Below are 26,742 nucleotides of genomic sequence, written 5' to 3'. Positions count from 1 at the left end.
TCTAGTTCAGTTCTAGTTCAGTTCTAGTTCTAGTTCATTTCTAGTTCGATTCTAGTTCAGTTCTAGTTCGATTCTAGTTCAGTTCTAGTTTAATTCTAGTTAAAGTTTTGTTGTAGTCCAGTTCATTCACGTTTATAAAAATTTGGAAACAATTTTTTACAATAATTTTGCTTTCTTAAATTTTCAAAAAAAATGTTTGCCCTGTAATTCTCCAATAATCTTTTTTCATCTGTAAACTTTGCAAATTTAAACTGAAGTTTTAAAACATACACACATCTCTTTAATACACTTAACATATAAATAAAATCGAATTTCTAACTTTAATATACTTCTTTATCAAACATACGTTAGAAAAAAAAGTAGAACAAATTTACGCAAAAGCCTGCATTAAACTTGAAATGAAAGCAAACATAAGTTGTATAAATTGATGCTGCCTTTTAAAGGACCTTTTGTTTACTAAACAATCAACTGTTCATGGAGATACACCTAACAGCTGTGTATCAAGTTTTTCAGCGCAGACTCAACACAAAAGTGGATTTTAAGGGAAATTACAGAAAATTTTGTAGTGTAAAAGGAAAATTTTGTGGAAATTATTAGATGTTTTGGAACAAATAAACCTCATCAGCTTATTTAAAGGAAGATAAAATAGCAAAGCAATTTTGCCAGTAAACAGTTGCAAAATGATAACGAAAAGGATACGTGGCATTTAACGGATACTTGAAAAAATCTTAATAAGAATTTCAAATTCTGCTAGACAAAAATATATAAACGAAAAATTTCGATAATAAAAACAAAATAAAAACTTCAGAATCACACGTGTGAGAAGTAAAAAATTAAAATAAAAAATTTCAGTGAATTAAAAAAAAATTAAAATAAAATAAAGAAAATGTGATAATTTAAATATAAAAAATAATTTTCTTAAATTTTATAGAAATTGAATAAAATAAAATTATTTAAGATGAAAACATAAATTGTTTTGTTTGTGCTAAAAGTGCAGTTAAAGTGTATGTGTTTTGAAGGCCTTTTTAAAGGACCTTGTCATATGTGTTTCATAAATAAGGACCTTCTCCTAATGTGTTCTTTGAGCCGTATGTTTCCTTAAGTGTACGCTGTTCATTCATGTTGTATTCATCATTTTGCATAAAATTACTTTGTATGTAAATAAGTATAAATGTAGTTTTTTATTTATTTTATTTCTAGGCTAACGGGCATATCCTTTATTTTGATTTATATTTAGTTTTTTTTTGTACGGTTGCAAGGTCAGTTTAGTTCTTTTAGATTTTATTAAAATATCAAGGGATTTTGTTTTATAAAATTTATTATAAGTGTTTTCAATGTTAAACAAGTAAAATAAATCAAGCTCAAGCCTTTTATTAATATGAATTATTTTTTCAAAATTGGTCTTATATCGGAAATGTGACTTACTTATATTGTACCGATTATCAAAAATATTCTTAAAAATTCTATATATATATTTCGTAATTTATAACGTTAAAGTGTTTTCAGAACTAAGTACCTTTATGGACATATGGTGAAATTGAAATTATATATTTTGGAAGTGAAATTATTTTAGATACAACTTCTATCACATTAACTAATTGGAAAACTCATCTCTATATACGTTTTTTCTTTTTTTTGCTCTTTACCAAGAAACATTTTCCATGAAAGAAGTGCACAATAGAACCGATAGAGGTCTAGGTTTATAAAACAGTCCTAATCTATTACTTAACAAATAAAACTGAAACAAATCTATCAAAATATCGAAAATTAAACCTTGTAATCTAAATATCAGTCAACATTTGTTTGAAGACAGATTTCCGTATAAAGCACACGATTATCGTAAATTTCGACAAAGTTGTCAATGTTTAGGTTAGGTTTAAAGGATAAATTTTATAACGCCTTGTTCCAAATCGACATCTAATTTTTAAATAACATCTATTGTCGAGTACATAAGTACGACAATACTATGTAATGTTGACAACACAACGTTGTCAAAATTTCGACAATTCGTTGTCCAAATCTAAATTTTATATATATCCCTTGTCTAAAAGTTAACAAACTTGGTAAGCTCACAATCCATTGTTAATAGTGAGCTTACCACGTTTGTTAACTTTTTGGCAACGGATGTAACATTTGAATGTACATTTATATTGCGACAACGAATTGTTACAATGTTGTCGTACGTATGTATGGACTTGACAACGGATGTTATTGAAAAACATCAGTATCAGTTTGGTACCAGGCGTGTATATATTTATTTTTCCCTTCGTTGTACTTTATCAGATGTTAACAATGAAACATTAACCGCTAATGGACCCTTACATTGAAGATTTTGGTTGAAAAATCTGTGGTATATGCCGATTCATTTACATACTTAGTTACTAAGCAATCTGTGCTCCTGAGTGATATAGAAATTCGATTAGACATCGGCTCGTCAAAACTTGTATAGTTTTGTGGCATTCATCAGGAAATACATTAGGTAACAACCAATTATATAACCCCTATTAGTCTAAAATTCATATAACGCATTACTTATAATTGTAAGAGTAGTTGCCTTCTGCTTCTTATATGATGGAATTCAAAATGTCAGCTAGTATAGAGTTAAGTACAAATATAGAAGCTTTTCGTTCTCTAGTGATTTGGAATACTCTGTAGGATCATTGCGGTCTTAGCTGCTGTTTCATTATTTCTCCCCGAGGCATTTTATTTGGATGATAGTTCCCAATTTTGGTATTATTGCATTTCGGAAGAAAAGAGGTGCTACCAGTACCTCTAGTCTACCGGTACTAAAAACTTGCAATGATAAAATGTATCCTCGGACTTTCCTTTTGAATAATTTGAAATATAGTCGAACTAGTAGCAGAACTATATATTCTGGTACCACAGCAACCAGGTAATGTTTTGGATTTTTTTCTTGTCCCGATTATTGGAGAGGGGTGGTGACTGTTGTTTAAAGCCAAATTCATGTAAAGATAATTAGGCTATTAAACTGATACAGGGTAAAGTCAGTAGTTCTGGATAAGCCCGGAAAACAGATATTTTATAGATTAGTGAGTGTGGGTCTAAGCCTTGAAAATTCTAAGTTTATATGATACAGAATGAATGTTGGGATATACGGACCTTACATCACCGTATATCTAGAGTGAGTGTATGGGATGTTGTTTTCTACGAGTGTGTCGAATAAGTAAATAAAAAAATGTTTTGGATTGAATAGTGATGGATGTAAGATATCGTACACAAGTGACACCATTGAATTTTCCTTCCTTGTCCGGGAATGTTTAGGTTTTACTCTTACCCAGGCATGGGGATAATGATTGCACATGAGTAAGAACAATTCCTCGGCTTATTTATTCGATTCGTGTTTCGGTTTACTTGTTAAGCCTCTGTTGCCAACTCAATTTGCATCTCAGATGCTAGGCAATTAGCCAGCAATGGTCCAACATTAGATAGCTCGAGTACTTAAGCAAAGCCCATTAGAACCATGTACACAAATTGTCCCCAGTGTGTATGAAGCACATAGGGTCGGTGTATGCGGTCTTCTAATAAACTCAACCTGTGAGAACTTCGATCGTGTTGCGTCAAAGGATTTTTGCAACAACATACTTACACATTTCGTTATAATACAGACTTATATCTAGAATATTTTTGAAAGGTCACATACCTTAGCATATTTCAGATTTCGGATTTGTAATGTAGATTCCCAGACCAGAAATACCTTCCAGTTTAGATCCATATGTGTAGCAATAGCTACTGAAATTTCCCGACAATTAAGTTTTACGTGGTACGCTACGCTACGCTGACATTCAATATGTTTCACAACCGCCATTAGAGACGAGAGCTTGGTGTTTCATAACTTATAAACCGTTCAATATTTCCAGATCTCATGGAACCACTTACATCAAAGTAAATAAGGCGTTGATCTCTCAGTAGTGGTATTAATTTGCATATTTTTTCAAAGATTATTGAAGCATAACTTAGTATTGGTCTGGTACACTACCCAGCAGTTCGACAAAGAGTCAATGCATACTAAAAATACAGTAATTTCCACTAATAGTTAACTACCTGGATTATTGCAATTCGTATGTTTTGGGTCATTCGTCACGAATGTACCCTTTGTAATCGAAAATGAAGACAGTCGTCAATTCAGTGTCCTCTTTGTAAGCGGGAGCGGAGACAGTCGTCAAGTAATTTAGAGATTATACTCTTAAAAGTTGTTTTTTTGTAGTTATTTTATCCATCTTTTGGAGAAATGATTATTACTTTCTACTAATATGCCACCATCTGGTTGACTCAAATTTATATCTTTCGGGTCAATCGTCACATTATTGTCCAATAGTATTCTAGAGAATAGACACTTGAAATTTTTAAATTTTAGTTCCATTAATATCTTACCACCTGACTGACTCCAATTCGTATGTTTTTGGTCTTTCGTCACAAATAAACTCTTTGTAAATGAGAATGAAGACAGTCGTCACTTTTGTGTCCCCTTTTAAGCGACAGCGGAGGCAATCGTCTCTTTACTTTGTCTTTGTAGTGGGTAGAGTGACGATTGACTTCCTCGTAGGACAAGCCCATGTTAAAATGGTTTGTCACCTGGGTAGTCAGGTGGCTAGGGGCCACCACAAGTGTTAGGTTAAGTGGACAGTTCGGAACTGTCCCATCCAACTACTGGGTATTGTGACGATGGTTCTCCTATATAGCATCAGCATCGATTTCCTTTTTTGATCGTATATTCCGATCAAGTGTTTCCTTGGTTTAAAGCATTCAAAGATTTTCGTCCTTCTTTAGAAGATATCGGTGTTCAGAGTATAAGCATTCAACCTTTATGCCTAGAATAAGGTAAATTTCGGGACTTTATAAGTAATTTGGATCCATGCACCTCAAAGAGGTATAAAATAAGCATGGTTCCATTGACAAGTTTGTTCTTTTAAATTGCAATCATAAAGTTGATGCAATGGTATTAATCCTTTGGCAAAAATGTCAATTAATATAATTACTCGGTATAAGGCAACGAAAAAACTCCAATGCTCCAATTTAATAATTATATTTAACGGAATTTAATACAAAACTACCATTCCTTAACTACAAATCAAATTACACCCCAAAAAGCAACCATTAAAATAAACTGTGTTTTGTTTAAATCACAAAGATCAAGCCACTCATATATCTCCAAATACATCTATAGATATAAGATTGCAAGTGGATGTTGCATGAACAACATTAGTATTGGTAGCAATACTACAAACACTTGCAATGACTACAAAACGAAACCATTGCAGCATGTTGATTTTAATTGTGCTCCTTTCACACTCAAACAGATGTGGCTCATGGCAAACAAGGATTTATACAAACGCACACAAAAGCAGCTCTTTCCTCCCGAAAAAAACACACACACACACAGTTTAAGCTGAGGGTTTGAAAAAATATATACATATATTTATATAGAACTGCAACAAAAACATGCAGTGATAAATATTGTAATTGTTATAAAATATTATATTTTTTATTTATTCATAAAAAGATATAAAACAACAACAACAATGATTTTTACCCTTAACAAAAATTATTTATTTATGTGTGAGTGTTACAGTTTTTTGTTTTAAACTTATGAAAATGGCACTTTCATTCCATATTTATGTATTTTTTTCTATAAATTATGACTGGCACGTGTCCTTCAGAAACAGATAAATAAATTTATAAATTTATGAACAAAACATTTATACTTATAGGAGTGTGTGTGCGTGTTTTTGTTTGTCTGTATATAATTTTGTTTTATAAATAAATATGAATAAATTTTCTAGTTCGTGGCATAACAAATGAGTGCAAGTGCGTTCTCAAAGGTCCTGTAGTGCTTAAATAAAACGAAACGCTTTCAAAATAACGATTTCTAAGATTTCCAACAACAAGGCCACTTAATCATCATAGAGAGCATTTTATTGAAAAACTCAATTACAAATACTTCAATTTTGAGAACAACAACAACAAAAAAGGTTTGTGTTTTGGTAATTGTTGTTGTTTTTGTTATTGATTTCCAATTAACTTTGGTTGACTTTTTGTTAGTTTTGTTTCGCACGCTTCAACCCTTAAGTCCTTGATATACTAATATAACATTGTGTGTGTGTGTGTGTGACTTTATAAACATCCTTTTTTGCGACTTATCAAAAGACCTTGATTGTGAGAAATAAAAAGCAAGTTAATTGTATTTTTTGGTTAAATGTTAAAAAACCACAGTGTCTTAATGACTTTTATGTGGTTTTGAATTTCATGGCAAAAAATATATCTCCTTTCTCTTCTACATGTGTGTTTGTGTATTTTTCGCATAAAATCCTTTGTCACTTGTCTACCGCTGTCCTTAACCACATATTCATTCAGACCGTTTCACCGTTGATGAAGTAAATTCTTAAGTTTTATAGAAAATTTAACAGCATGTGGGTAAATTGCTGGAAGTTGTGTATAGAGTTAAGAGGAATTTTATGTTTTCCCTTTCTATCTAGGTCAACTGTTGGATTTTTAAAGGAATGTTATTTTGCCTTAAATTAAAGTCAATCAAGTATTGGAGAAAAATGGATGAAGAACGAATGCTTTACATCCTATAGCTATATTAAGTAACAAAGTTTTAAGACTTAAAACAATAAGTTAGTTTAAATAACACATAAGGATTGATTAAACAAGTTGATGACAAAAAGTTTTGAACTGAAAAATACTTGTAATACTTGGTACCCTATACCACTAACGTGGTGGTCCTACACTCACCTTAATGTATACCAGTCGGATCAGAATCACTTTTTAAATCGATTTCGAAAAATGAAACTGTCAAGTTTTGTAACGCTCGAGACTTATTTGATTACAGCCCCCCATACAAAGTATCCTTCAGAAAATGACTTGAAGGTAAAAATTCTCTTAAAAAAGTATTACAATGAAATGTTACGTATAAGTAAAAAAGTATCTTTAAAGAACGCAAAAGAACCAAGAAGTCCCCTTTTACGTACATACATAATTTCATGTTTTGAGGTTCAATATTATTAAATAACCCAAAAAGTACTTTTTCAAGAACGGAAAGTAACAAAAAGTCCTCTTTTATATGATCTCGCATAATCCGGGATCTATATACCTAATTCCATGACTCTAGGTTCAATATTATCAAAAGTACATTTTGGTAAACAAATCAGTATAATAATTATAGTCGGCCGAGGCTGACGATATAATACCCTACACCTATGATAAAAATATAATGTGGTTTAGTTGCCATAATAAAGCATTTAAGTTGAATTGCCGTTTATTGTCGAAAAAATTGTGAACATTTAAGTGAAATTTTGATGGGAGCTTTTCATAGGGGCTAGGGTCATATGATGACCTATTATTATGGAATTCGTGAGGGTCATCAAGTCATGTTTAGAACTTGTTTTTTGCAGCTTTTTGTCTCCAAAATTGCGACCTGTAGTTTGATTACAAGGTTTACAAACCCTATTCGGGTGAACATTTGTATGTAGGTCATGTGAAATAATGGACCGATTTTATCTATTTTCAACAGGCTTCGTCTCCGGTACCATAGAAAATCTTGTGCCATATTTTATTGAATTATCTTCAAGTTTGATTACAAGGTTTACATGGATGGACGGACAGACGGACGGACATAGCTAAATCGAATCAGAAAATGATTCTGAGCCGATTGGTATACTTTAAGGTTGGTATAGAACCAATATTATTGTGAGTTACAAACATCAGCATAAACCCAATATACCCTTCCCACTAAAGTGGTGTAGGGTATAAATATGTATATTGTTTACCTAGATATAGGCATTTAATGTTGCGTGACGTGATATGACAAAAGTAGACTTTTCGCTGGAAATACCCATATACTTTTCTTACGAAGATGAAGGGTATAATAACTAATTCTTATTTAGTTAGGAATATTTTTCGCATTAAATTAAGAAAACAAATTTCGTAATATTTACGAAAAATTCGTAAATATTACAAAATTAAGTTATAGAAATGCACCCCATTTTAACTGTTTTAACCCTCTGGGACTGACGTGGATTTTTTATAACTATTTTATTGACGTGGTGTTTGATAGACACCGTTTTTTGGAAAGCTTATGTTTTCGACAATATGGCTTTTAAACCTACTTACTTAAACTTTTTCCGTTTATAGTTTAAAGGTCCAGGTTGTTATTTATTACAACACACTGTAACATGAAGAGTGTCATACGACTTTAAAATTTTCCATATGTATTCTCTCTCAATGTGTGATGGTTTCATTACATATTGACGATCCCATCTGTACCCATTCTACACAAATTTTTGACATATCACATTACTTGTGTGATCGTGTGAAGCCGACTTAAATGATTTTCGGAAGAGGATATGACCTATTATAGGACAATTTAAAAAATTGCTTTTTTATGAATTCTATTGATATAAAAAAATTTAATTTGTTAAATTGCATTATTTGTAACGGAAGTTACAATTATCTTCAGGGAATATGTACTTTATGTGGGAGGTATATGAGTTTATAAAACGATTTTGTGAACATGATTCCGGCACTAAACCTATATTTTTGCAAAAATTCATCAATTTATCTGCAGTAGTTTTTGTAAAAAATACAAATTAATATGTGAAAAAGCACAATTTTTTTCTAGGTAGTCCCAAATTTTTACTGATAACTCTGAAATTATTTTACCGATCTGGTTGATTTTCAATGCCAAACTGCTTAGAATAATACTTAGTTAATATTTTGGACGAGTTTCATTAAGTTCCATTGCTTCGTGCATGTTTTATACAGACAGACAGACAGACAGACAGACGGACATATCTAAATTGACTCAGAATTTCATAAGGATCAGCGTATAAAAACTGGCAGATGGGGGGGTTTTTATGGGGGCTAGGGTCAAGTAAGGGCCAATCATTACGAAAATATGCAGTGTCATTAATACTTATATAAAACTTTTAAAGAGATAATAGTATATTTGACGTAATTATGGCATAAAAAGCCCAAATCGGGACGTATGGTTGTATGGGGGCTAGGTGAGATATTGGACCGATTTTAACCATTTTCAATAGGCTTCGTCCCTGTGCCAAAAAAAACATGCTTGGTCCAAATTTCATCAAATTATCTTGAAAATTGCGGCATGTACCTTGCGCACAATCGGAAGGACTGATATTATGTTAAAAACAACTGCACAAACGTATATTACCCTCCCCACTATAGTGGTGTAGGGTATAAAACTCCTTTTCGCAATTTTCCATCTTAAAGTGATTTTTGTCATTCACAGGCATAAGGTAAATATTTAAAGCATTTTTAAAAGTTGTTGGTTGTATTATCACGTACACGTTTTTTCAGCGACCTTTCAACCCAAAATTTAATATATATAATGTACATATATATGTATATTTTCTCTTTCCTGCAATTCAGTTGTGTCTTTTTAGAGATACTTTAAAATAAATTTCAACTACTGTATGTATATAAAAAACTGCTACACATATTTAATCGAATGACACTTGGAAAAAATTTTGAGTAAAATATAAAATATTAATCTAAATACTTACGTTCAGAATGATTTGTTTTATTTCAAATCTAATAAGTTGTATTTTGAGTTAAAAAAAAAAAAAAACAATTCAAAATGCCAAATTATAAGTTGCAAGTACAAATTTGGCACTTTAACTCGAAAGTAACAAACATTTACTTTCGAGTGTTTAAAACAAGAACTATTTCCTTTTTTTACAAAAAATAAAATAAATTTATTTTTTGCCCATTTAATTTAACAAATAGAATTTGTTGTTTGTGCATTTGTCTGGCATGAATAAAATATAAACTTTTAAAAAAAAGAAAATTTGTTTTTCTTCAACTGTTTGTAATCATTTCTTTTACAGTTTAAAAACATACACAAGCCTAAAAATGTAACAACTTCAACATGCACGTATAGATCAAAATAATAAAACAACATGCTACAAAAAAATCTATAGCAACCATAATTTGGCACAAAAATGTATTCACAGCATGGAAGAACCTTCCCAAACAAAAACAAAACAAGGAAGTTTAAAAGTAGACATCAACAATGAAAAATAGCATAACCGGAGGCCTAACAAATCAACCATTTCGTTTTTCATTCATTCATATTATTCAGACTAGTCATTCACTTTTTCTTTTATTTCTCTCTACAGTGGGGAAAATATTAAGCAAACATTAAAAACAAACTTATATAAAGCTTAAGGAATCAAAACTTCTTGTATTGCAGACCTTATATTAGATTCGTGCCAGGATACATTGCACAGATAGAGAAAAAGAGTTAAACTCCTAATTTGTTAAATTAACTAGTCTAATTAGCTTGTAAAGAGTTTTTGGACTTGTCACAATTTACTCCCTTCTATATGTCACCTTGTATGGTCTATGCTCTGTTGTATTAACAAGTCTGTGGACTAGCCGATAATCCAGTCTACGCATTATTGTATGTACAAGTCGACTGAATATATGCAGTTAAACGGTATACTCTTGATTGACCACAACATCTACTAGTTTGTTGGCAAACTAGTATATATTCCAGTAAATAGACTATTGTATGGACAAGTGTATAAACTGTTTGACTGGCAAATCATTTGACTAGTGTATGGACTAGTCTATAGACCAGTATTTTGATTGGTCTATATACCTATATTTGTACTAGTCCATTAAGAAGACATTCGACTTGTCTATGGATAATTAATCCATTGACTAGACATTCGACTAGTTTAATGCTTGTTCAATGATCAATCTATAACCTATCATTCGACTAGTTATGGACTTGTCATTGATCTATGAAAGAAACCTTGACTAGTCTGTTGAAAATCAAACAAGTGTATAGACGGCTGACTGGTATATTGACCACAACATCTACTAGTTTGTTGGGAAACTAGTATAAAGTCCAGTAAATAGACTATTGTATGGACAAGTTTATAAACTGGTATACTGGTAAATCATTTGACTAGTGTATGATCTAGTCTATAGACCAGTATTTTGATTATTCTATATACCAGTATTTCGGCTAGTCCATTAGATTACAGACTTGTTCATTGACTTATGTACTTGTGCATTGATCGATATATATCCTCTCATTCGACCAGTTATGAACTTGTCATTGATCTATTAAAGAGAACCTAACTAGTCTGTTGAAAAGTCACTCGACTTGTCTACAAACAAGTATATAGTATATTGACCATTAAATCCACTAGTCTGTTGGCAAACTAGTATATAATCCAGTCAATAGACAATTGTATAGACACGTGTATAAGCTGGTATACTGGCAAATCATTCGACTAGTGTATAGGCTAGCCTATAGACAAGCAAATATATGGACTAGTCTATATACAAGTATTTTGACTAGTCCATAGACCAGTATTAGGACTAGTCCATAGACCAATATTTGAACTAGTCTATTGATTTGTCTATAGAATGGACCACTAATTAGTCAATTGACAGGTATTCAAATAGTTTATGGACTTGGTCTTTGGCTATTCTATAAACTTGCTCATTGATTAGTCTATAAACTAGACCTTGATTAGTCTGTTTTAAAATCATTCGACTTATCGATAGACTGCGGTCTGAATTTTGGACTGGTAGACTATTCAATAATCAAGTGTATGGACTAGTGTACTGACAAGTGTATGGACTAGTCTATAGACCAGTATGTGTACTACTCATTTAATAAATCATTCGACTAGTGTATGGGCTAGTCTATATACTGGACTAGTCTATTGATTGATCTATGGAATTGGCCACTGATTAGTCAATTGATAGGTCATTCTACTAGTCTATTGATAAGTCATTCGACTAGGATATGGACAGTGAACAAGTTCATAGACTAGTCTATGACCTAGACCTTTGACGAGTCTGTTAATAAGTCTTTCAATTGGTCTATGGATTACTTTATATTCTAGTCCATTGACAAGTCATTCGACTAGTTTATGACTTGAACTAGACTTTGACTAGTCTGTTGAAAAGTAATTAGACTAGTCTTTAGAGTTCTCTATGGAATGCTATCGTGACTAACCTGCAGGACTGCAGTTAGTTAATAAACATTACATTGACTGGAATATAGACTAGCCAGTGGGTATGCCATTTAACTAGTATATAGACCAGTCAATAGACAAATGTAAAGATCAATGTATATAGTATATATGCAGGTCTACCGATTGGTCCATAGAATGGACCTATGACTTTCCTATTAACAAATCATTCGACTAGTTAATTGACAAGTTTCTAGTCCATTCACTGCCCTTTGAACTAGACTAGTTTATAGAATTTTTGACTAGTTAAATGACTAGTCGATAGTCCATTTTTAGTGAAAAATTACTAAAACTTTCAATAGAACAAAATTTTCCATACTAGTTTTTATATTTTTAAGCCTCACTGTTCATAAAAATTTCACTGGCGGAAGGAAAACAGCTAAAGTATAAAAAGGTTTAAAATCATAAAAAAAGGAATAAAACCTAAATTTTATTAAACTTTAAATGTTTTGAGGCAATTTATGAAAAACAAAGCTTTAACAGGATTACATATTCAAGAAAAAATTTAATAAAACAATATTTTCTCACACTTATTATTTAAATCGCTTTAACGACACACAATTCCAAATAAATTTATTTCAACATTAGATTAAGGCAAATTAAAAAAACAAATACATTTTAAAAGGAAATTATAAATATGGTCATCATATGGCAAAATATTTAGTTTGAACATTAATTTCATGTGGCACTTAAAATCGAAATTAATGTAGTTTTTAGGTCTTTACCAATGACTACAAAAAAAGCATTCATGCAAACCAGACATTTATTCATTCATTCACTTACTGACTTAGTCAGTCAGTCATTTTCATTTCAGTTTCGTTTTTCGTTACCAATCCCGTCAATTGTAAAATAAATCCATAAAAAATATACACTGAAATGATAGAAAAAAGTTTTTTAAGGAAAAGCATGAGAATTAAAAATATATATATTTTTTTCTTCATTAAAATCACTTTGCATTTTAATTAGCACTGAATGAAAACAACAACAACAAAAACAATTGTAGAAAATAATAAAAAATAAGATTTCCTTGCTTGAGTTTTAAATGTAATTAACAACACAAGTTCATAATTAGTTGCTACAGAGTCACAGATACTTTTACTCATTACCAGTTCCACAACTAAGGAATTATGAAGAAAACCTAAAACAACAACAACTTAAGTTTGCAATATGTTTGATTGATGTGTAAAAGAAACATTATGTTGGAGAAAAAACTTGCCCTGAAAATAAAGTTCCTATAGACTGCAATTTGTAGTGTTGAAGTTATTGGATAGAAAAAAAGAAGGAAGGAAGTCCCTAAGGGGCTGAGATTTTTTAAGCGATAGTCTAGGAAAACATATGTTTTTTTAGTTTTTATAAAGTTGGAAAATGTTGATCCCTATATATAATTTCAGTTAAATTGGATAATTTGCTATGGGAAACTTGTACCTGCATAGTGTAATAATTCATGACATTTTAATGTTTCGTATGACTTTCAAAAAACTCGTTACTTCTTTCAGGTTTGTAATTCTGATATTCTTGAACTATTGGTAGACTTGTAGTCTGATTAAGTCCATCCAATACTATAAAGACCTTAAAAGACTTTTTAAATTGTAACATACTTTTTTAACACAACAAATTTGTAATTTCAACAAGTAGAAAAGTATAGTTGCACATGGCCGACCATATGATACCCTACATCGGCGTTTGTTTGGAACTTTACTTTAAGTTTGATATATTGAAGCAAATTATTGATGAAAAACAAGTTTTCTAAAAAAGGTTTATATGAAAGTAAGGACGGACTTCTTGAAATCCGGAAAAAGGATTTAAGGTTATGAAAACCTTAGTTTACATTTTATCGCGATACTAATGGTTATAAGTCAACTATGAAGCCATTTCCAGGTCAAATAAGACCAGATTAAAACATTGGTTAAAGGAAAGTCCTAATCGCAGACTTTATATGGGATTTAGGGACGATCTTTATAAAATCCGGGAAAAGGATTTAAATTTTAACGCGATACTAATAGTTATAAGTCAAATACGGAGCCATTTTCAGGTCAAATAAGACCAGATTAAAACTTTGTTTAAAGGAAAGTCCAAATCGCAGGCTTTATTTAGGGACGATCTTTATAAAATCCGGGAAAAGGATTTAAAGTTATGAAAATCTTAGTTGTGCTTAATTTTATCGCGATACTAATGGCTACAACTCAGCTATGTACGTTTAAGTCATTTTTTGTGTAAAAAAAATCCAAATCGCAAATTTTTATCGGCCATGCGAAATAATAGGTCGATTTCTACCATAATAATCTAACATAATTTACAGAGCAGGACGATGATGAGCATACGCCCTTTGTAGTGTAGCAGACCCGAGTCTCTGTTGGGAATCGAACACCCAGACTAGCACATTACCAACCCTTGATATCTTTAGGGTTAAAATCTTCAAATTAGTAAAATTGTCCTATTTACAACGAATATATAAGAAAATAAAACAAGTAGGAAAGTATAGTCAGGCATGGCCGACCATATAATACCCTACACCATGAGTATATTTTTAAAATTTTTATTTTTTATAAAGAAACTTTTATGTTGAATATTACCATAATTCCAAAATATTTAAACAATTTATTGATAAAAAAAACTAAAATTTCTAAATGAGGGCCGATCATCATTAAACTTGAGAAAAGGCTATATTTTTAAATAACAGTTAGTTTTGTTGAGTTTCATTGCGATACAAATGGTTACAAGTCAATTTTAGACGTTTAAGACATTTTTTGAAGGGGGGTTTGTATGCGGAATAGGGTCAAATAAGGGCCGATCCTTACGGAAATATGCAGTGTCATTTACACTTATATAAAACTTATTTGTGCTAATTTTTAGAGAGATAATAGAATATTTGACGTAATCATGGCATAAAAAGTTCAAATCGGGAGGTTTCCATTTTCAAAAGACTTCGTCCCTATGCCAAAAAAAACATGCTTGGTCCAAATTTCATCAAATTATCTTAAAAAATGGCGGCCTGTACCTTGCGACAAGGTTTACATGGACAGCCAGCCGGACAGACGGACATGTCTTAATCGACTCAAAAAATGATTTTGAATCGATCGGTATACTTTAAGGTGGACCAATATTTTTGTATGTTACAAACATCAGCACGAACGTATAATACCCTCCCCACTATAGTGGTGTAGGGTATAAAAAGTCTAGCTGAAAATATTAACAGGTTCAATATTTGTTCTTAATTGGTCATACCTCCCATATAAGACCCACATTGAAAAATCAACCATGACGTAAACTCTGATCAGTAACTTTCCTGTTCTTCGCATCATGTTTTCGAGACATATTTTTATTTTTGTACCCTACACCGCTATAGTGGGAATGGTATAATACGTTTGTGCTGATCTTTGTAGCACACAAAAATAATGGTCCTACACCCACCCTAAAGTATATCGATCGTTTTTCAGTTGATTATGACATGTCCGTCCGTCTTAGAGAATTATATGGTCGGAAAGGCCAGACTTTCCTACTTTTTTTATTACATTTTAATAAAACCTTAAGATATGTGTTATCAAAAAAGGGAATATATACAGAGGTTGAATTTTTCTGCCTGTGTTATTAAAAGATATTCACATTTTAAATTGTTAATATTTTGTTAAGAAAAAGTCTCAATGGGGGTAGAAAAGGCCTTTGAAAATAAATAAAAACATATCAAACAAAATAGAAATGTTATTCTTTATTGTTTATTGAGTTTTTAAAGATTTGTAATATTTTCATAAAAAGAAATACTGTAAATATTCTTATAAATATATATTTCATTATTTTAATACTTACAGATTCATACTTTCTTTCCCAAATACTCAGAAGATAACAACAAAGTAAAAGGTTTACTTAAATATTTATCTACAAAAGATTTTGAATCGGCAAATATTTGCAAATACTCGACGTATTGCAAAAGAAGCAAACAAATCAATATGAAATTCTTTTGAAAACTAATAATTCCAAAAAGGCACCAAAAAAGAAAACCATAAACGAATAATAAAACTATATCAAAAGTGGTAAAATTCCAAGTGAAATGTCTCAATTTTATGGCAACAGGAGAATAAAGCAAAAAAATAACATCTATGCCCACAAACACGATGACAACGAAACGTATAAGTTTTCAGCAACAGCAACAAGCACTACAAAATTCTCATCACCATCATCAACAACAACGAAGACCACCTGACGTTGAAGAGGCTCTATCATCAATGCTATGGACACCATATGAACGTGCCTCAACAACAGATACATCATCCGATGACGATGATGAACAATTGCAACGTCAATTGAAAAAATCCAAAAGTCAATATGATTATACAAGTGTACCAACAACAATACCCCCCTTAACACCACCACCAACGCTGTCACTGCCACCAATCTCATCACTAGGAGCATTAACATCACTGCCACCCACACAATACCCGCTAACGCCCACACACTTAACGCCAACAAATATTGTGGCATATATAACAACAGCAACACCGGTAAGAGCGGCAGCAACAGCAGCTGTGGCAGCAACAAGTTTAATAGCAACGTCGAGCGCATATTATACAACAGAAGATTTATGTGATCCATCTGTAACAACACCATTAGTGCCTTTTTCAAATCTTATGCTAAATGCGCATACAACAACAACAGCGACAACAACAACACCCCATACTCGTTTACTAAACAACACTGCCATTACAGCTGAACATGATGAGGATGACGAAATTGATGACGATGACGTTGTAGATGATGATGATGTCAATGTAAATGTGGATGATACATTTAATGATGTCTACAATAATGAGAATACATTAGCAGCTACAAGTTCCTCTGCCATGATGACAATGATGTCATCTTATCAACAGAAAAATCGCATTTCCTATCATTCTTCCTATGGACGCATACCAAATCTTACCAAATGGTGGTCTACCTCTAATGCAGCATCCACGCAACAACAACCAGTTTCATCAACTACTAATCGACAAAGTTCTATAGAAGCAACCTCAGCTGCAGCAGTAACACTCTTACCACCCCCACCACCTGTAACAGCTACCCTAACAGATGAGACCAATAAACAACCACCTTCGTACGAGTCCTTGTATAAGAAACATTCTCTACGACCATTACGTCAACGTCAACATCGTTTGAACAAACATTTGAATTTATTCAAACCCGTTTTGGAAACTTTAAAAGCAAATGTGACAACAATAACACAGGGTCGTCGTTTTTCCGCCCTTACACGACCAAATCATAATAGAGTTACTAATGCTAACTCCAACAATAACAGCAACAACTTAAATGCAATAAACCCAACTCAACAACCTACAACTGTTGTGAGTCGAGATACTACGGCAACAGCAACGACAGTAGGAATTACAATTAGAAATGAAACGTGTAGCACGGAAAGTACAAGTAACAATTTGGCTCATTCATTTACCGATAATTTTCTACATGAGGTAAGTTTAACTAAGTACGAGTTGCAAACATAAACACATACTACTACTAGGATACTTAAAATTTTATACACACAATTTTTACTTGCAACTAGAGTTGAGTGTAATAAATTTCCATTTTCTATTTCCATTCCCATTTACATACTTATATTGCTACAGTGCCACACAAAATTCAAATGGATTGTTTAGGTATGATGGCAACTACACAGCAATAAATTATGGTTTAATAGTCATCAAATTTTAGACGTCTTATTGCAAGTTGCACCTAAATCAAGATCAATTATCATTGTTTGTTTTGTATATTTAACTGTAAATTTTTGGAATTTTCGAAAACGTTCTCAAAAATCAGTATTACATTTTTTGGGTCAAAGTTTTGCTCATATTTAAAGGACTAGATTCTTATTGAACTTCTTAATTTTGGGACCTTTATTGTTCAAGAACACACTCATTTGTGGTCGTTTCTCCAGTGAACCGTCCAACTCATTAAAGGGAAAATTCATTCTTCAGCCACACTATTCGTATGTGGAACAAACTTCCTGCAGAAGTACTCCCCGCCACTTTCGAAGTGAAAAGGTTTAAATCAAATGTCCACAAACACTACTCCCTCTATCCTCCCACCCACAACCTATTTTCCTAGTTCCAGCGCAATGCACTAAATAAGTAGGGGTCATCCGCTGAGTGCTAGTCCAAGAAAAAAAATGTATAAATTTACATATAAAATTGTATATATTTGAAACACCAGATTCTTATTGAACTTCTCAATTTTGGGACTTTTATTAATTCGGACCACTAAGATCAGTACGCGAACTAACCAAAAGCGATTATATAAGTCCAAGCAATAACGAAATGCGTAAATTGAATGCAAACCGACATCCAGAAGGCAATTAGGGTAATATCAGGCGATATATTTAAATCTAAATGCTTTTACATAATATGGGCATCAGTCAACAACTGAAGAGCAAATCGAATAGCTTTAAAGGGATAAGAACTCGAGGTAGTTATCCTGACGTACGTAAATTTTAAAAGGCCTCTTGAAATTATCCCAATAAACCCCCAAAAGTCTTATGAGGTGTCTCTAACAAGAGAAGGATGAGAAGCATACCCAAAGTGAGCATATATAAGCTTAGGATGATGGTAGGTATTCTGAGTGAACACACAGAACACCATCAGATGAATGTACGTCTTGTAGAGAGCACAATAAAACTCTTTATGTGCCATTATCAGTGTTTTGGCAAAATTATATTCAAAAATCTTGCGAGTGGCATTTTGTTTACACTGATTGAAAAACTCTAAGATATTACGTCTAGGAAACGATGTTTCCAAACATTGGACAATAATTCAGGTTTATTTTATCAACAAATTGAATTTGGGGTTTTTTTGAATTAATTTGAATTAGTTCAAGGAGCTTTGAGCTCCTTCTTGTCTAAAAAAGTTCATATAAAATATTTTCGATTCGTCATAAGCACACTTTTTGTGGGGCTTCGCAATAGTATTATACATTTTAGAATGACCAAGAATGTTCGGTATCAATGATTTGATCTGATTCTGTTCGATATTCAGTAATATGAAAGCCCAATAAGCCTCTTGCAATCAATCTGATTGCAGTGTTTAATCCCAATTTCCTTGCTAACCAGCCTGTTGAAATCCAGCTTAGCAATTCAAAAAGTCATCTTTTCTTCAGAAATTTGACAAGGAGTATCCAGTGGAGGTGTTTATGTCTAATGATTTTATAGAATTTAATCGGTTTAATAATCTATTCGAAAGCCAATTCACAAGTTCTCAACTTTGCGGTCTTAGCTCTTTTGCAAATGAAAGTATTTCCTCGAGTCTTTGAAGTTTCGTATTCTGAGGATTCTGTTGATGTGGGCCCCTCATCGAAATAAAATCTTTATTTATAAGCTTTTAGTGCTTCTATTTGTCCTCCTATAATGATGTGTCAGCGTAATTCTTTAACAAATCTGATTGTAAGTTGGAAACGGTTTGCCAATTCCTTAACAAAACAAGAATGAATGTATAGTAGGGCATGGTTAACCGTATGAAAACCTACAGAGTCAGAATGTTGCAATTGTGGACCAATTTTAACCAACTTCAAATTTCATCAAATTATCTTCAAAATTGCGGCCAGTAACGTGCGCACAATGTTTACATAAACATACAGATAGACAATCAGACGGAGGGACAGACAGATAAACGGACTTAGCTTAATCGACTCAGAAAGTGACTCTTAACCAACAGGTATTCCTTAAGGTGAGTTTAGGATCAATATTTTTGGGTGTTACAAACATCTATATTGGTGTAGGATATAGTCAGTATGGATCGAATTGTACCATAACAAGTGCAATTGTATTAAATAGCTTTACTCTATTCTATTCTAAATGGCTCAAATCTAAGCTCCTCAATCTTGTCTAATTATTTCTTTTATTTTTAGGACATGTGTATGTAATTGTAAATTAAAATGTCTCTTTTATCTCTACATGAGTTAATACCCATAAAATAAATTACTCTTACTCCAAAGAATAAACATAACTTTTAATTGTACTAAATCAAATACTTTGTCATTTAATTAAATAATTAAATATTCATTAATGTTTAGCATTAAATAAATATATACATATAAATAAATGTATACAAGGGTAGATTAAAATCCACATACATATGTAAATATTTATTTGATTCCCAATTTTCGTAATTAAAAAAAAAATGTTACCCCAACTTGTAGAAGGGAACAGTCATAGTAACATACTGAGTCAAACTCATTAATTTATTAGTTTTTAGGGATTTGAAAATGTAAAAGATTTAAAATATATTACGAAATAATCTACATTTTATCTTTGTTATTGTTGTGTAAATCTCATTACTTTATAAACAATTACTGTCTATGACTGTGACTACTGACTGATTAAATGAGAACACACAACTGTGTATGTAAGTAGTAATGTTTTTATATTTTTGTGGAAGCCTTAAATAACCGCTCACTCATACGAATAAATGTCAAAAAAGAAAAAACATTTTCAAATTCAAACTGCTGTCAATGTAGCAGTAAACAATGATATAACTTTATCTATTCGTTTATACACATAAGTTAAATTCATTTTCGAATGTTGTCTATTTAATCGAATTTTTTATTTATGAACATGTAGTAATGTATTTAAGTTTAGTTAAATCTCATTTATGGAGGATTCCATAAGCTAATAAAAGGGATTTTTAAAACCTGAGCTTTTAATTTGAGTTTTTGAAGTTTTTAAAAAAATATTATTAAACAAGTAGAAAAGTATAGTCGGACATGGCCGACCATGAGTATTTTTACAAAATTTTATTTAACCTTAATTCTAAAGTATTTAAGCGATTTATTGATAAAAAAAATTCTAAAATATGCTTTATATAGGAATATAGGTCAAACATGGGCCGATCCTCGGTAAAATTGGGAAAAGGATATAGTTTTAAATAACAGTTAGTTTTGTTGAGTTTCATTGCGATACAAATGGTTACAAGACATTTTTAGACGTTTAAGACATTTTTAAAATGGGGTTTGTATGGGGGCTAGGGTCAAATAGTGGCAGATCATAACGAAAATCTGCAGTGTCATTTATACATATATAAAACTTATTTGTGCCAATTTTTTAGAGAGATAGTAGTACATTTGACGTAATTATGGCATAAAAACCCCAAATCGGGAGTTACGATTGTATTAGGGCTATATTAATAATTTTCAATAGGCTTCGTTCCTGTACAAAAAACATGCTTGGTCCAAATTTCATCAACTTATTTTGAAAATTGCGGCCTGTACCTTGCGCACAAAGTTTACATGGACAGCCAGCCAGAAGGACCTACGGAAATGTCTTAATCGACTCAAAAAATGATTCTGAATCGATGGGTATACTTTAAGGTATTGGACCAATATTTTTTGTATTACAAATATCAGCACAAACGTATAATACCCTCCCCACTATAGTGGTGAAGGGTATAAAAAGGAGTTTTAAAAAGAAACTTAGTTTTGCAGGTCCTTCTTTTAATGATATGGAGGATTTCAAAATAAGTATCAAATAATTTCAAAATTTATGTTTTCCCACCATCAAACCGTATGCCATATGCTGTCTTAGAATTTAGTAAGGGTCTATTATTAATATTTCGATGTGTTGCAAACAGAATCACCCTCATCTTTTTTGAAGGTGAGTATAAAAATATGGGTGGGAGAATTCCATTATGGTTCTTGGAATAATAAAACTATAGGCAGAACCACAAAGATCCTATGGGATGTCCCTGATAAGAGCAATACGAGAAATCTCATCAAAATAAGCAAGTATGATGCTAAGTATTCTAAGTATAAACACATGATAACGGGCATATACATACAGAACTAGACGTGCGAATTTGTACGAATATAGAGCATGTGAAGAGGACAATGAAACTCTGAAGCACTTTCTTTCCACTGTCAGGCTTTAAACGAAGTTAGATCCACGTAGCTTGGGAGTAATGTTATTCTGGAAATAACATTCCTAGCGAATACTGATTGGAAAATTCTTAGGGTCTCATTCATAAACTTTTATCAAAGGTTTATTATTCAAATTTTCATACAAAATTTCTTCTATAAACCTTTGATAAATGTTAATGAATAAGGCAGTTAGAATTTACGTCAAGAAAACTGAGTTTCTGAATATTGATTGATTTCTTAGATTACATCCTCCAAGAATACTAACCTACCCAGTTAAAACTTTCACTGCCATGTAAGGCGTTAAAATGCTAAAAATTTACTTACACATTAGCATTTTAAGTCATTATTTTAACATGGTGATATAATTGGAGGCAAGTACTTACCACACACGATTACAAGTAATTAGAAAAAGTTGTCATTGTAAATCGCACGAAAAAACTTATACAGCTTCTATATATTTACTGGCAAGATGACTAATGAATTAGAAAATATTTATATAACACATTATTAGTATGACTTTATTAGACTACTTCTATGTAATCCAGGCGATATCTAGTAGTCATTGAAAGGTATGTTGTTAGGTAAGTAATTACAATTGAAAACTATTACCCAGTTTTTGCTGGGTAACCATGTTTTCCTTAAAATTGTACATTGAATTGAATTTATCACTTTATATAAATTTAAGAATATTTTTTCCTAAGCTATGGAAAGACCTTATCTATCAATGTCTCAAAATTTAATTTTGTGCATATTATTTGTTAGTTTAGAAAAAATCCAACTCACTCTTCAAGTATCTTAATTCACAGCTACTTATCTTATGAATTTTATTAAAGCATCAAAGACATCTACAGCAACAAACTGAATTTTTTAATACAGATGTTTAATGAAATTTAAGCCGTTAATAGGGATGATATGTACAAATTCCTGTTAAAAATATAGGGGGATAAAAATAGTACCAATAAATGTTTTCCTACACTGTATTGAAACCATAAACATATTGGCAAAAACTAGGTAATGACTATGAATTGTAATAACTTACCTAACAACGTACTTTTCAATCTTACTTATAATATGTTATATTAATACTTACTATTTTTTTTTTTTTTTTTGAATTGTGTAAGTAAATTTTAGCAGTTTACATGGCAATGAAAATTTTTGCTCGGATTATACTTCTGTTGTAAATAAGTAAGAATGTATACTCGGACATGACAGACCCTTTTATTAATATTTGCATGCCGGTATATTTGAATAATTTAAATTTTTTCGCGAATTTATTTTTAAAGTATTTTATTTCCTGGAAATTTAAAATATTTTTTAATACAACATTTCCGTGAAATATTTCCTACTTATAATTCATACATTTAGGCATTTTCTGAAAGAAACTTAGATTGAGCGCTAAGGTCAAATTACACCTGATTATTTTGAAAACTAGCAGTACAATGTATAATGTAAAAGGGGGATCATGCGCCATAGGGGCACTTCTGCCAATACCGGACAGCTTGAATACCAAGTAATCGATTTTATCACATTATTAAATTTTATTTCCGTTAATCGACTATCTATCAACCCTAAAAGTTGGAAAAGATTAAGTTTACAAAATAAAGTGGTCTTTGATCCCCTTTCTGCCCAACTAATGTTTATAGAGATATTAGAGAATTAGGAGCTCCAGACTAGGTGATACAATAGGCCTATTTTATCCAGTTTCAATAAGCTTTTTTGGTTCAAGAGAAGAGTACGTGCCAAATATATACAAAAAAAAAACTTTTGTCTTTTGGAAAAGAAAGAGAATTAGGTCTGCATATTAATCAAACCTGTTTTACGTAGACAGCTGTAGACATCAGCCTTTAAAGAAGTCGTCTATTGGAAAATTTGGTCATATCACCAAAAATGTTGCAATGGCTTGTATGACGATCATTTGATCTTCAAATTTGCCGAATCAATCGGTTATTACTGAAAAGTGTTATGCCTAAAAAGCTGTTGTTTTCTTTCCCTGATACTGACCTACCATTGGATAACCCTGAAGCTAGACATGGTACGGTACTACCACGGAATGTTTCTCCATTATCGTTAGGTATGCATGAACAAAGTTTGATGTCATATAAATACTATTAATGCCCTGACTGTTGGAGTGAATCGGAATGTCAACTACTTATACATGATCAATTTTAAGCTAATTTTTAGTATAGCTTTGGGCCACTTCTTCAGAAATTAGATCAATTGGAAATCAGTTCATCATAACAAGGACAATTATAAGCCAATTTTTAGCCTGTTTAAAGTTTCAAAGAGATTCCTCAATCAAAAGATTCAAATCCCAGACAATAGAGTTTGTTCGTATGGCCAGACTGTGTCATATGTCACGCCGCAGTGATCTTGAGTCTATTTGCAAAGTTTTGAGCCAGATATAAGATCAATTGGAAACTAGTTCATCATGACAAAGAGAAAAATAAAAACACAAGTAATCATTAGTGCTAAGAATGGAAGTATTAATGTTAGTTATTTGCAAAGGGTAGAAGACGATTGTATCATATTATAGTATGGGTTTGACAAGAGTATTTGAGTGTTTGACCAGACTGAGTTATATACCATGTCGCAGTGATCTTGATTCTAATTGAAGATTGGAACCCACTTTTTCAGACATTATATCAATAGGAAATCAGTTCATCATATTAAAGAGAAACGTATAAGGACTAAAACAAATACAAAAAAACATTAGTGTTGATATTAGAAGGATTTGTGTAAGTTGGCTTCGGAGGGTAGCATGGGTTTGTCAAGAGAAAAGGCGCTTTACACACTTTTGATTGTAGGCTCAAGTTTTAGTCAAACTAGGTTAACATATCATTTAATTGGGTCTACCATTCGAAATTCTATATATTTTACGCCTGGAAGAAATCATATCCTGAAGGTAACCAAATTCATTTAGCTTTGTCTCTTGGATAAAATAGAACTAGATCTTTATTATATTACAAGGATGATTGAAATAGGATTTCGTTATAAATTTTATATTATTTCCGATAATACATACCCATTCAAAGAAAAAAGTACCATCAATTGTCCAGCACTTATTCGAGTACACTTTCCTCCTCTCATTTCCTCTCAATCAGTGGCAGCGTTTTTGACATTAACAAAAACAAATACATTTAGTATAGTTGAGATGAACAAAACATTAAATCACCCTTAGTGGATTGGGGTCATCATGTTGATTGCACTTGACGTTTGCTGTCAAATCAGTTACAATGTTTGATAATTTTCAACAAACAAAGAGTCGGTTTTGTGTGTTTATGTGTCTGAACAAGTACACTTGAAATTATGTGTTTGTATATACATTATACATAAATAATCATACATACATACACATTTTGTGGTATAGATGGGATCAGAAAGTGTTATAAAATAATTAATAATCTTTGCTGTACTCATATTCATATAAATAGTATAAAACATCTATAGATAGTTTACTAAACATAGATACTCGATGATTTACATACTATTCAACGCTACTGATAAAAATAATAAACATGCATTGTATTCCAAATATTGTTTTATATATAATTTTTTTAATTTTGAAACTATCACTACAACTACCCGGCAGTTTCGGTGGTGAATTTAACTATCAGCAAGATTTCAACTGATTTTTTTAAATATTAAATCGAAGGGATCAAAGATATACTTTCTATACAAATAGGTTTCAATGTTTCATATCACTAGATACTCTCTACATTACTTAGGGTCTCCAAAGTAACTATTAACTACCTTCGAAATAACAAATGATAGAAAACACATCATAAAAGGATACATTAACTCTTTCTAACATATGTTGGGACTGATATACACTCAGCCACATAATTGAATGTATAAGCAAGGAAAGTGTGAGTGTGTGTGTTTACTTCACTATCACATCTGTGTAGCGTTGTAACTAAATAATCCATAGTTTAAAGATAATTATATATTGTTTGTTATTGCTGTTTTTTTATTCAACTACTTCCAAAAGATAATTTAAATAAATTTGTTTTTGTATTGTTATCAATAGTTTTTGTTTTGAAGTTTATTGCTTTTGTCGTTACTTTTAGATCCATACATTATTTTAAAATAGCTACAGAGGGAGTTTAGTTGTCGTGTATAATTTAAGCATAACAGTCAAAATGTCATTTCACTGGTGCCTTTAATAGCGGTATTTTTATTTGTTATGTTTTTTTTTTAGATTTTTCTAATAATACTATAAGCATGAGTGCATATTTATTACTTATAGTCTGACAGCTGGGCAAGTAAAAGTAGCATTGTACAAGAAAATGCCAATATAAAATTATCGCTTTTAGGCAAATTTAAAATTTACATGTAAAATAAGTGTAAATAAAAAACTTTATAGTGTTGATATTCTAGTTAAACAACTAAAGTGATTAAATAAATTGCATAACTTAAGTGAACAAAATCAGAAAAGTCATTTAAATATTTATGATAACTTAAACGTAAATTATTTACAATATTAATAACACACATACATATGCATTATGTCATAAATATGTATTAATCATCTATATCGATTACACACCATCTAAATCAAAATTAAAGGAACATTTGACAGTTGTTTATAGAATTCTCAAATACAATTAATCTATTTTTTGCTTGTTCAGGTAAGTTCCTTGTTTACATAGTGACAAATTAAAATAACAAAATTTTGTTGTTTAGAAACTGCTAGTCTATAGTCGGTCAATAGTTAGTCTAGTTTATAGTCTAGTCTATAGTCTAGTCTATAGTCTAGTCTATAGTCTAGTCTATAGTCTAGTCTATAGTCTAGTCTATAGTCTAGTCTATAGTCTAGTCT

At 31.4% G+C, this 26,742-nt stretch overlaps 1 protein-coding gene across 1 annotated transcript in view; it reads left to right on the top strand.

The window, feature by feature from the left end:
* The first annotated feature begins 885 nt into the window (after window positions 1–885).
* LOC111675055 (putative mediator of RNA polymerase II transcription subunit 24) overlaps window positions 886–26,742 on the top strand; it is a 161,736-nt gene continuing 135,879 nt past the window's right edge. The window contains exons 1-2 of the mRNA XM_046955853.1: window positions 886–1,153; window positions 15,845–17,494. Of these exons, the coding sequence (XP_046811809.1) occupies window positions 16,133–17,494 (1,362 nt within the window). The 5' untranslated portion in view covers window positions 886–1,153; window positions 15,845–16,132. The remainder of the gene's footprint in view (window positions 1,154–15,844; window positions 17,495–26,742) is intronic.

This window comes from Lucilia cuprina, chromosome 6 (genome assembly GCF_022045245.1).
Source record: "Lucilia cuprina isolate Lc7/37 chromosome 6, ASM2204524v1, whole genome shotgun sequence".
Classification (NCBI taxonomy): domain Eukaryota; kingdom Metazoa; phylum Arthropoda; class Insecta; order Diptera; family Calliphoridae; genus Lucilia; species Lucilia cuprina.
Note: the sequence above shows the minus strand (reverse complement) of the source record. Positions and strands in the feature narration are given on the sequence as shown.